Source organism: Acipenser ruthenus, chromosome 24 (assembly GCF_902713425.1).
Source record: "Acipenser ruthenus chromosome 24, fAciRut3.2 maternal haplotype, whole genome shotgun sequence".
Classification (NCBI taxonomy): domain Eukaryota; kingdom Metazoa; phylum Chordata; class Actinopteri; order Acipenseriformes; family Acipenseridae; genus Acipenser; species Acipenser ruthenus.
The window spans coordinates 2,842,215-2,854,907 of NC_081212.1; the positions used below are offsets into that span (position 1 = coordinate 2,842,215).

The 12,693-nt window shown below is 41.5% G+C and overlaps 1 protein-coding gene across 1 annotated transcript; it reads right to left on the reverse strand.

Moving 5' to 3' along the window:
* Window positions 1-1,235: 1,235 nt before the first annotated feature.
* LOC117429673 (TLC domain-containing protein 3A-like) lies at window positions 1,236-11,969 on the reverse strand. Its single transcript, XM_034049455.3, has 5 exons — window positions 11,280-11,969; window positions 9,571-9,654; window positions 7,912-8,128; window positions 6,566-6,661; window positions 1,236-5,720 (listed from the first exon to the last, which is right to left on the reverse strand). Exons 1-5 carry the CDS (start codon window positions 11,399-11,401, stop codon window positions 5,442-5,444), a joined length of 798 nt encoding a protein of 265 aa, XP_033905346.1. The 5' UTR covers window positions 11,402-11,969; the 3' UTR covers window positions 1,236-5,441.
* Between the last annotated feature and the right edge of the window lie 724 nt (window positions 11,970-12,693).

A 12,693-nucleotide genomic window follows, 5' to 3' on the forward strand; every position in this document is an offset into this window, starting at 1 on the left:
CAACTATTTATTACAAAATACAAGACAACAGAGAAAACACCAGATCAAAAGGCGTAATCAAATCACTTTATTTTTCTTTTGTGGTGCCTGGATTCACAAATTGCCAATGCAAAAAAAATATTATTATTGTTATTATTATTATTAAGTTAGTTACATTAATAACTCTCAGATAACAGAACAGCCAGTCTCTTCATCTGGGCACACAACAACAACAACTAAACACACAGATTATAGGAGAAACAATATATTATATATATTATCAAAAAATAACAAGTGGCAAGAAGTGTTCAAGGCTGCGATTCGATCACACGAACCTGATGAAGCACCCTGTTACCAATACTAAACAAACAAATAATACCCTCCTGGGATTTCAGAACGAAAGAAAACGGGAGAAGCGAAGACTCCTTCTCTGCACACTATTCATTCAACCCCAAACCTGCAACTAACAGAATACAGCTTTTACAAACTCCCAGTGTACATCCGGGTTTAGAGGAGGGGTACTGTATACTCAATAAAGGAGTTCCTTTTGAATTACAGAACTTCATTTCGCATTTTTCAGCTTGACAAAAATAATTCAAACGTGAAAGAGTAAAAAAAGAAAAGTCCATAACAAACATTCCTTTAAAACACTCCTTAAGAGTTATGTGAATAATGACTCGTGTCTTCATCAGATTCCCTTGATAAAATCACAGCCTTGCAGCACACTGACTGACATCTATTATTCTCTCTATATATAGTGGATATTAAAAATATGTTCAAAAGGCACGGCATATGACTTCGGTTTACTGTCCAGCGTTCATATACTATCTGGACACACAATTGTTACATATATATATAACCCTTTCAATGCCCCAGTACTAGCGAGTGTGTATATTTATATATATATATATATATATTATATATTATATATATATATATATATATATATATATATATATATATATATATATATATATATATATATATATATTACTCTTAACTCACTGGCTGTGAAGAAAGCCTGTATTTTGTCCGCCCACATTCAACCAAAATGGGGTGGGGTCGGGTCGGGTCGGGGGGGGTGGGGGGGGGCATCATTAGGGCCTTTCTGACACCCTACAGTTAAATAATCAATATTATATCATATCACAAGAAGCATTTTAGGATTTCTCAAATGTGAACAGGATTCCAAATGAAATGCACTTTATAGGCTGGGAGGTTAAAAGGTCACCACAACAGTTCTCTAGAAAGTAATCTAAAGTTCTAGAATGGAACCGGGTATTTGTTTGTTAGTGAGGGTCGAGACATTCAAGTTTTCTTTGGAATGTGCCGTTTCTGCTTCAGCAACATCGGCAAAGTGATCCACAGTTTAGGGGAGTTTAAAAACAGCCCAGATCGAACAAGAATGCCAAGTAGTGTATACAGTACTGAAGTTTAAAACAAATGTCTTTTAGAAATACAAAAAATGAGATATTCTATTTATGAGTAAAGCCACAACCAACACCAAGCCCACACCTGTTCCACAGTCAAGAAATATTTAGCATTGCCCAAAGACGTGGTTATTGCCAACGCTACAAAAAGTGTGTTATTTACCAGTTATTCTTGTACCAGCTTTGATTCTTCTGATCTGTTTGAGAGTTGAAATTATTCCAAGAGACCAGCGTGGTGCATAGAATGTTACCATTTATTGGGGGGGGGGGGGGGGCTGTGTCAGCATGCATGCTGAAACATGAACAAGATTAGGTTTATTCCATGATGAAAACCAGGACAATGCTTATATATATATATATATATATATATTAAAAAGTTGACTTCTAATCTATTTTTCAGTGCACAATAAATGCGACCGCTTTGTTAAACTTCTACTAATCTAAAAGGTATCGACGCTGGATAATAAAAGTTTTCATAAAAATAAATAAAATGAATAAACCTAACCTTGTCCCACTTACACTTTTACTGGACCTGCAAAAAGACTTGGGAGTCCCCACCAGAGCTTCCAGACAAATATCTTCCACGAGGTGGGCAATGTCACAGCACAAGCACAAGAATGCGTTCAGGCATGGAATCATTTCAATAGATTACTTTCTATAGTCGACTGACCCACACCTGGAGGCGACCAGTGTGCCAGGGGAAGGACATGTCCATTTCAAAAGCAGGTGGGTCAGCTTTCAAGAAGGGTTAAAAATCCTTTTGCTGAATTCCGTCCTCCTGTTTCGTGAACACCAACAATGCATCCCAGTGGGCACAGCTTGGTAGTGCGTGATCCTACTGCTCAAACGAGCAGCCTGTATTTAATGTTCAGTATATGAACTTCACATTTAAACATTCACGGGGTAACGTCTCACAACGCATGTCCAAGCAAAGTTTCTTCAAATTCAGCCACGCGGCTCACAATAATGGCTGTAATAGCTTAATTAATCATGTGACAGCTTCATTAACGGTAGGTCAGAGTGACCTACATTCACAGGATGTGGACTAGGTTGTTGTGATGTCCCATGCAAACTTTAATCAAATTTGGTTGACATATAACCTTCATTTGCCCAACAGAATTAAAGGCTATAACACATGCAAAAGTAGGTCACCACTGCCTAGATTCTAACACCCTCAAGAACTCGTGCTACAGAACCTACCTACCAAGTTCTACAACAGTTTAGAGTTTTTTTTTTTTTTTTGGTTTTGTTCAGTTTTTCTTTTAAATAAAGCTAAAAATGCATGTGTGATATACAGACAGACATAGGGAGGGGCGTCGCGACTTCACACGAAGGATAAATATATTTCACTAACATTTGGAGAAAATCCATTCAACCAGTTGCAAGTCACAGGATTTCACATTATTAATAATAAAAGGAAAAAAAATCATAAACTCACACAAAAAAAACTCAGCACACCTTTATGAGGGGCAAGTCACATAGGAAAGGAATCCATTCAGCCAGTTCAGAGATATTGTTGCCACAAGCAAGGTGGAGGTATACCAACAATGCCCAGTTTGATAAAAGTTTAGTGCAACGCATACTGCAGTCCCAGAGATGAAAGCAACTCATTGTGCGATGGCAGGCAAAGAAAACAGGACCAATCCGTACGCAGCCCTCATGGGGAGGCTTGACCTTTCCATTCATGAAATCAACTTTTAATAACCAGAATATTGAATAATAAAAACACTATTTACAGGGACGGAAACACGACTCCCACTTCACAGCAGTTTCACCCATTCCGGGTTTTAATACGAGCTGGATTAGCCCCAGTGGGCAGGTAACAAGCTCAGGTGTGTCTTATTAAACTCCCTAGCAAAACCGGGAATGGATCAAACTGCCATGCACATTGGGAGCCTTGCTTTCCATCCCCTATTTAAAATAAGTAATGAGGTTTAATATTCACAAGAGCCACAGACTTGTGCCAGCGAGAGTGAATAGAAAGTTCTCTGCATTCAGTCGATGCTGAACAGACTACAGTAAGATCGCACCTGCAGCCAGTTCTTATTACACTTAACATTTCCCCAGGGTTACCTGCTTAGTCCCCTGGTACCTCCACTTTTTTCTTTGCTTTTTATAAATATAAATAAAGATGCGTTTGGTTTCATCCTCCTAGCAGTTGTACAGCCACACAGATGCTGCCAGGTTAATGCGCTTGTATTACATTCTCAGCAGCTACGTTTACATGGAGGTAGGATTCAGTTTCTTCACGAAATACTAAACTGGGTATCCGAAATCCAATATTCATGTAATCACGAGCCACGGAGCACATGCGCCTCCATGCACGAATCCCAGCAGTATTCAGGAGCGGGTGATGGCTTGCGTTTAAAACACGTGAACACTTCTTCTGCCTCTCAGGTAGAACCCACATTCCTATCCAGGAAGATACTTCCATATAAACGTAGCAAGCGACTTTCCTCCCTAAGCATTTCCCTCACCCCCATTTGTGATCAGTCAGTATGTATACATGCAGACTTATTTCTTTCTGTATTAAGGAATGTGATGTAGGTCAAGCTCGCTCGGTGTGACCAGATCACCGTTGAGATCACTCTCTGTCAGTCACTTAAGGGCCAGATCTCAATTAAGACCACGTGTGTCCCTTTGGTGGTTGTAACAAAATGATCCTACTGCATTTAGAATGTACAGCATGCAGAATTCTGGATACCTAGAGTTCGGAATAGCATAGCTGTAAATGCTGCACTGTATTCCAGACACATGGTGCTACCAATGCTGGACTAAGCCAGCATGTCCCAGGTGGACTTGGGGTTTGTTCAAATCTGGCTCCAGAAACCGTTACCGTCACGTCAGACCTCTTGGCGTTCAGAATTGTGCCAGGTGCATCTAAACTCGGAATGGAATTGGAATGCAGAATTATGACCACAGCGCAGTCGGAATAGTCTTTGCATGTAAACACACAGACTGAGCAGGTTATTTTATTACAGATTAGGTTCGGAATATGCCAGGTGCTTGTAAACAAGTTCAAGTGCTAGCGGAATAAAAACGCCAATCATATGGATTTTTAAACAGCGCTGCTATCTGTGTTTCCGATCAGCCAGATGGTAATCTACCTTCGAAACCCCTCTTCAGTCTACTGGTGGAAAATCCTAGCAGAGGTTGGCTTTATTACAAGGTCTGAGAAATGAGAAGGAAAATAATAAAAAACTAACAAACAAAAAGACACCACCATCACCTTTCCTGATGGACTGAAAAAAAACTCAAACAAGCTGAAAAAAATAAATAAATAAAATGTCCAGTTTCATTTCACTTTGCTAGTGAACAGCTTATGCATGTCATTTCTCCTACAATTCAGAATACGCTTGGTGCACGTAAACGGGTAAACCGGATTCAGGATTTCTGCCACATGCCAGCAATGTATTGCAGTATTCTGATTGGTCTGTGCATGTAAGCAAACGCAGTGAGGATCAGGTGCAGGGGAGACGGGGGACACTTTGGAAGGGACCACACTCACAGAGGAAGCGAGTTAAGCAACGCGGGCGCGGTCATTAGCATCCCACTCGCAATTCAGCCACGTAGACTGCCGGTTTAAAATATATATATATAGATTAACAAAAAAAAAAAACACACGACAGGACATTTTTCAGCAGACGTACTTTGAGAATGAAGGAGCAAAAATAAATTTAAAAAAACAGAGGGGAGGGGTGGGGGGTGACCAGAATGGGCTGCAAGAAAGAAATAAAGGAGAGAGGTTCGCCCTGAAACATGAGAACTAGAGAACTGAGGGGAGGGGAAACCTCCACTCCGACCGTGTGTGTTCTTTTATTACTTATAGCATTTGTGTGTATTTTTCTTTGAATCCATTTGCAGCACCTCGTTTCCTGCGACGGGTGAAGAGTTTCTTCATTTTCAAGAAGCAAATAAAATCATCAGAAGTAGGCAGTAATCCGTGAAGTAGCAGTAGTAGCAACAGCAGCAGTCGTGCCTGGATTACTGTGTGTAGGATGGGGATGGTAGGGGAGGGGTGCAGGGGGGGTGCTAGTTGCTGGCAGTTTCCCGCATCTTGCGCTCACGCTGGTACAGTCGGATGCCCTTTCTGCACAGCATGTAGAACCAATAGACCTGAGGAGCCAAGACGCAGATGTTGCCCAGGGTGCAGGAGAGAGGCAGGTGGAAGGGCACACGGTAGACTGGGATGCCGTAGTGCTGGCCGTACACCCAGTACATGTAGGGGAAAAGGAGGATCCGGCACAGGAAGAATGTGAACAGCACGATCACACCGTTCACCTTGTGGAGGATACTGTCCTGCAATCCCAGCTGGAGGAGAGAGAGAGGGAGGGAGAGAGGGAGGGAGGGGGAATCACTGGATTTGTTCCATAAAACAGAACGTCCAATACTATGCTTTTTTGACATCCCTGACATTTAATGTGCGTTATATATAAGCTGCATCTCCCTGTTGAAAGTGGCTTTGATGGGCAGGAGCTTCACCCTCCAGCTTCCCTAAAGGGACTTGAGAGGTTAATCATTGAGGAAATGTGTCCCTCCAGAAAAATCTCAACATCTTGTAGACTTGCCTTTTCCTACAAAAACATGCAAAGGGTGTTTTGCCTAACACAGCAAATCACACCACATTAATGCTTGAAAATCTATTAAGTAGGTTTTTGGCACTTTGTTTTAACTGTGCACAGTTAATTTGATTAACCTGTATTGATCTAAGCATGCACACAAACAGTTTCTGCGCTGCAAAGCTTTAGATTTCCCACTAGGTGGCTACATTAGCTAAGGAATTACAAATGGCTACCATGACTGATGTAAACAATATGCTGTCAGTACTGTCAGCCCAATGCAAATACTTGCCCACGCTATCAGATTGCTTCACCTTGTAAAGGTTCTAAGACTAGAATGGGATTAGCCTTTACAATGTAGAGTTCAACAATGGAGGTAATGAAAGCATGCAATGTATACAAAGTATCAAGTCAATCATGCCAAGAAAAAAAACATTTACAAAACATTTGCTTTTGTTAAGTAAGTCAGGGCTGTTTCTAAACAGAACAATGCACTTAGTTTTGAAAGCTAACTTTAACCCCAGGGCAGTGCTGCACACTTCTTTATTACAGGGATTCAGAATAAAACTTGCCTGGTTACTGTATACAGTTTCTTACCTGAATTAAAATCTTTCCCAGAGATACAAAGGGGGTGCTAAGCTCTGCTGTGAACAGACATCCTATAAAGAAATCCCCCAGCTCATTTCTGAAGAACTGCAAAGACAGCAGCGGCAGGGTTACTGACAAAGACATGGAACACAAACGACTATCACAGCAGAGCACATGGAGCCCTCCCAGGACTCACGATCCACACACTACGCAAGCGTGCAGTCGCTGGCGGTCTGTGTAAGTAAGTGGACAGCATAATCCACAACGGCTGAAACAGCTAGAAACGGGTAGTTAAAAGTTGCATTTCTGTACACAAGAAAAACACTTTGCTAAAATGATGTGACTGCACAGATAAAATCTGCTTTAAAAAAAAGGGTGTGTGTTCACTTACTGGTGTGACACAGCAAGTTCCCTATGTGAAGTGACAAGCTCCAGATGTAATCAGACATTTCTTGCGGAGCGACTTTATTCTCATGACACAGGGTTTATTCAACAAAATAGGCAGGCGATTCTCTTTGCATTTCTTCAGCTCTGTGTTTATTTCCTAAATCGTAGCATTTAAACACCAGACAAACTCAGCGTCTGTTCTCTTATTGTGTACAAAAAGAGTTAGGGTTGAGACCAGTCTAACACATCCTTTAACTGGTCATTATCGGTATTTCAAATAATAAAATAATACTGCGACATGCGGTGATTGAAGTCTTATTGAGTAGTGACTGGCTGCACAGGGCGGCCTCGCTGCTGTCAGCTTAGAAGAATGATATCTTTCAGTGGCCGGTCTCAATGTGCTTCTGTTTACTCAGAGACTTCATAGAAACACACAAGGAGAGTAACATTTTCATCTCAGTACAAAAAATGCATTCTGATTCAATAATGCTGAGCTGTTTTGTTTGGTTGTTGAATAGCAAAAGTGATTGCAAATACAGTATGTTTTAAAAACAAATATATTTAAAACCAACCCTCTTAATGCAAGCGTTCTGTAAACTGCTGAATTGCGTAGTGTACAGTACAATTAGCAGTCGTTTAAGTGAGTGGTTCTTTGTACGTTTACAGTGCTGTCAGGGTTGGGGTCAATTCCTGTTTTTAAATTAAATTCCCATTCCCTTTAAATCAATTCCAACACATCACTGATCAGAATTGCAACGAGCAGTATTCTGTTAAAATGAGCTTCTCACAGTGGCAACACATTGAAGTCGCTGTTAGTCGATGATCATGTCTCTTAAATATAAATTCCAATTCCTTTCGAAGGAAGAGGAATCAGAATTGGAAACGGAATTGAAAAAGAGGCATTGACCCCTGACCCGGGGTACTATTGGATGACAATGATTCCTCTTCACTGGGATTGCGAATCTTACCAAGGTTACAGGCAGCAGGATGGTCAGCAGGACAATGTGATGCAGCACCAGCAGGCATTCTCTCCTGAGAAACATGTTCACCGTCCTGAAGGAGTGCTCCTTATACTCCTCGTGGCCCTTCACTTGGAAGCGGTACCAGTGACTCAGGTACATGGCATAGATATCGTAAGCCATGTACGGCATTGCAAACCACACGAAGGCTGTGGCAAGCCAGTGCCTGAGGTGGGGGAAACAAAACGCAAGCCATTGTCATTCACTTCTTCATCCTCATCTTCCAGACCCAGGGGCAATAGCTTTGCATAATATACACTACTCTCCTTACATCCATGCAAGATAACTATTTAAGAAGTCTGATGGGCTGTGGCTGGAATACGGATTAATAAGGGTCTTGCACCGGCTAGATGCTGCAAACACTGCTGCTCGGAAGGGCTTGATTCCTCGACACATAGCTACATGCCTGCCGTTATTAAGCCATGCGTTTGCTAACTGGAGCGGGCGTGTGCAACACTGCCTCCTTTAATACAGACCCTGGGTTTGGGTCTCCAAGCATGCACCCCCCCTTTACTGTACACATCCCCACTTTCCATCTAATATGCTGCTTACCTCTGCATGATGAGAAACAGATGAATTGCTTAGTCAACTGTCTCTGTCCACTTGCTCCAACCACCACCTTTGTGACCCTTAAGCGACTTTGCCTTGGGTCTGTCCAGCTGCCTCTGCTAGTTACGAGGCCAGCGGTCAGATTGCGAATTTGCATATCAGTCATTGCTGTTCCAGCTATTTGAATGAACTTTTCCACCCACCTCAGGCTATGAAATACTATACCTTTTCTTTCTTTTAAAAAGCAATACGGGGGTGTGCATTAAAAGGCACTTGACTATTTTCCAAAACCTTCATTGATTTACATACAGGTACATGGTGCTTAAGTCCACTGCAGCCATATGCAAAAAAAAAAAACAACAAAAGAAAGGCAAACCCTCCCCCCCCCCCCCCCCCAGCCACCCCTTTACAGGAGCAGAGCACCCTGCTGTATTAATAATGTAGTGCTCTGCAGGGCATCAGGTGTACAAGGAGAGAGGAGTCTGGAGAATATCCGAGACAAAGCCCAGGATATTATACTGGCCAGGGACACTTCAGCAGACTGAGTCGTTTGACTCTTTACAGCGTTTCTTCAAACTGTGCCCTGTTACTGCAGGATAAGAGGATCTGGAATGTCAATGTGCAGCAGAGGTAATCCACCAGCGCCACACTTTAATAACCTGACTGCCGGACTCTGCATCTAGAAGGTGTAGTTGGTATTAAAGTCACAGATCTCTGATCGGTACAACAGTTTCTATTAGCAGATTTACTGACTGGTAGTCCCCACTCCCATCCCAACCTGTCTTATGGAAATGTTTTTAATTGCATTAAAGTACATGAAACTAAAGGGTCCTTGTATTAAATGAATGTTTTGTATCCCGTAGGGGTGCAACCTCTGTCTATTTTTAAGGAAATCTCAAACCTTTTGGTTAATAAGCAGAGATACTTGTGTTGATTAGGTTCCAAAGTCCCAATGCTAACTGGTTAGGTGGCAGTGAAGCGCCACAGTGTCATTGAGAACCACCAGATTGACTTCCACGGCTCGCCACGTGGTACGTATCAGCGGTTGCGTTCCCTTACCTGTCGGTCATCACATTCTTGCACGTTGTGACCACAATAAAGCCGGAGCTCGTGGCCAGCAAAGCATGGACCGTGGACACGCACCTGGAAAACAAGGGCAGAGCCACAGAGGAAATTACGCACTGAGATAAGGACGATCTTGCCAGGGGTGGACTGAAGCAGACCCCCATTGCACAGCAGTTCAACCCACTCCAGATTTGTTTTATGACCTAAACTGAGATCGCTTGAACTTGTTACCTTTAGACAGCGGCAACAGCAACGCACTGCCTAAGATTCGTATAGTTTTAGTTTGGTATTCTGATTGAAGTTAGATGAATATAAGATGAACTAGATCAACATACACTCTGAATACATTATAGCAGTGTAGCACTAGCATGCATGCTGGGTTGAATATTCAGGGTTGCAAATAAGACTCCCCACTGCATAGCAGTCTGAGCCATTCCTGGTTTTACTAAGAGTTTAAAAAGAAAACAAAAACACACACACACCTGAGCTTGTTACATATACACTGTGGCTAATCAAGCTCGTATTAAAACCTGGAATAGGTGACCCTGCTATGCAATAGGCCTCGTATTTCCATTCCTGATATAGAAACTGTATGAATGTGGTGCGTTTATATTTGTGTCATACTTGATACAATAACACATATTTATTATGATGATGATGTATAGTAATTAGGACGTTTAAAGTAAGGATCTAATATATGCATGCTAGAGTCAGTGATATTCACCTGCTGAACTCTGATCTACTGGGAAATAAAAGGCCGAATCAGCAACACTTCAGGTGAACCGTATTGCACAGTAAACGAGTTAACAATTAAACCAATAAGATAGGAACACGCGGGCAGGTGCATTTTGCTTCGTTCAGCTCCTTCAGCTAAGTGCAAGCGGATCGAAAGGCATACTGGGAAAGAAACGCGCGTCCTGTTTCCTCGCAAGCTTGTATGGAAAGGGTGGCTCTGTGGAGTTTTCTATTGCAGACATACAGTATAAATAATAAGTGACCCGGAGCCAGTGACCTGCGAGTACTCGAAACCGTCCGTAATTTAAGAGGTAGCAGCTTCTGCATGTACTTCCTGCACAGCAGCGGCGGCCTGCAGCATTCATAACAAACAAGAGACGACACATCACATCAGAAAACACAAGAACACCAACACGGCACATATTTCATTATAAAGCCGTGGAACCGGCATGAGCAAACACGTTTCAATCAGACCAGATCCGCGATCAAGAAAGAGCCGGCTATTATTATTACTACAAGACGGCATCACAAAACACAATTTAAACTCCATTTATAATGTAGAGCAGCCAGTGGCGCTTTACACAGCAACATTACAATCCATTTTAAATTGTACCACACTATTATTTACAATTTCGCATTATTTACAATGGTATATATATATATATATATATATATATATATATATATATATATATATATATATATATATATATATATATATATAGTTTGTATTATCGTTATAAGCCCCATATATATATATATATATATATATATATATATATATATATATATATATATATATATATAACACGTTGCTGTGTTGTTCAGTTGGACGGGACCCGTTTCAAGTATGGATTCACAAAACATAAACGGGGTTTTCAAATCTATTTACCATTCCTCTGTCGTCGAAACAGATACACACACAGCATCACACATCACACGATTTAAAATTAATAAATAAATCGTACCTTTCGCTGACAAGAACCAGGTCTGCATTATTCCACTGCTTGAAAATGCTGGCCAGAACTCTTCTCGTAAGAAGGAATAAGCCAGGGAAAAACACAGCGCCCAAAACCAGCACGTGTAACATCGTTGCGCCGACGAGGTGTTTGGTTTGGTTTTTTTAATGATGCAATAGAATAATGTTAAACTATCTGAAATAACAGCAGCACGTCCTGATGATATCAACGCCAGCGGTGCCCTGAAATCCGCTGTGTAAGAGCTGCATATTACGTAGCACTCAGTCGAGTCAGACCACACTGTCTGCAGGCGCTGCTGCAGTTTTTTTTTTTTGTCTCAGCAGTGTCATGCGTTGAAGCTAACCTGGGATTGATTACTTTATTCTCCTGGTGCAAAACCTGACGCTTTTACAATATAAAATAAAGACTTTAAAATGGTATTTTACAAATAAATAAAAACGAAGGCTAGTCTGACACAGCGTCTATGCCGGCCGACGCCTCTGTTAAAATAAAAAAACAACGTGCAAATCCCAAACTGTTCCTAGTCTCGGTCACCTATAAGCTTCGCTATCTATAACGGCATCGCATTACTCATTTTTGGACGCACTCATCTCCAGCTCGACAAGCAGCATGCAGCCCTTTCGCTGAATGCACAAGAGGAAGCGAGGGAGCCTTGTTTGAACAGCTTGTGGCAAAAAGATCAATGTTTATGTCGAGCTCCAGCTAGCGGTCAGATGTATTACCTGCCGCTGGCTTTGCAATCCCCTCTGTGTAAAGCATACAGCAGGTGTAAAAACTTTACAATTGACAACCCTAGCTTCATAATCATAACAATCATAAAACAAACATTTTATAACCACATAAATACACACATTAAAATCATTTTTAAAGCTGTAGCATCTCTGAAGCAGTTAAAAACAACTGTATATAATAACACTATCATAATGAAAAAAATAATAATAATATTGGGTGTATATATTTATAAAAATGACTGTATTAATCAAAACCCAACAGGAAATTAAAAGGCTAACTTGGCTTGTGTTATAACTTCACCCTGGAGGTCTCATTAGGTTTTAGCTTTCATTTTGAAGTGTGTGACTGAAGACCACCCCAGTCATGCGTTCTATTTGTTTGATTTCATGTGACGGGCAGCAGCAGACGGCTTTAACGGTGTGAAAGTTTAATGAACAGCAGCGGGAGTCTCTCACTTGATAAGCACACAGGAGTTCGCTTGTTCAGACAGTCTGCGCTGGCCGGGGATTAAGAAGCTTAACAATTCAAATCAGAAGCTTTTACTGGCATTCCTCTTGTACTTAAAGAACAGTTTAGCAGCACAAACAGTGGTGGAAGCCAGTGGTAGAACTGTACCCCACAGCGCTACCGTCCCCACACACATTCACAGTTACAGCTGGCTACTTTGCTG

Coding starts and splice junctions, on each gene's coding strand:
- LOC117429673 (XM_034049455.3), bottom strand. CDS start 11,401: ATGTTACACGTGCTGGTTTTGGGCGCTGTGTTTTTCCCTGGCTTATTC. Junction 6,662..7,911: donor TCCTGCTGCCTGTAACCTTG/GTAAGATTCGCA, acceptor CTGTCTTTGCAG/TTCTTCAGAAATGAGCTGGG. Junction 5,721..6,565: donor TGGGAAAGATTTTAATTCAG/GTAAGAAACTGT, acceptor TCTCTCCTCCAG/CTGGGATTGCAGGACAGTAT.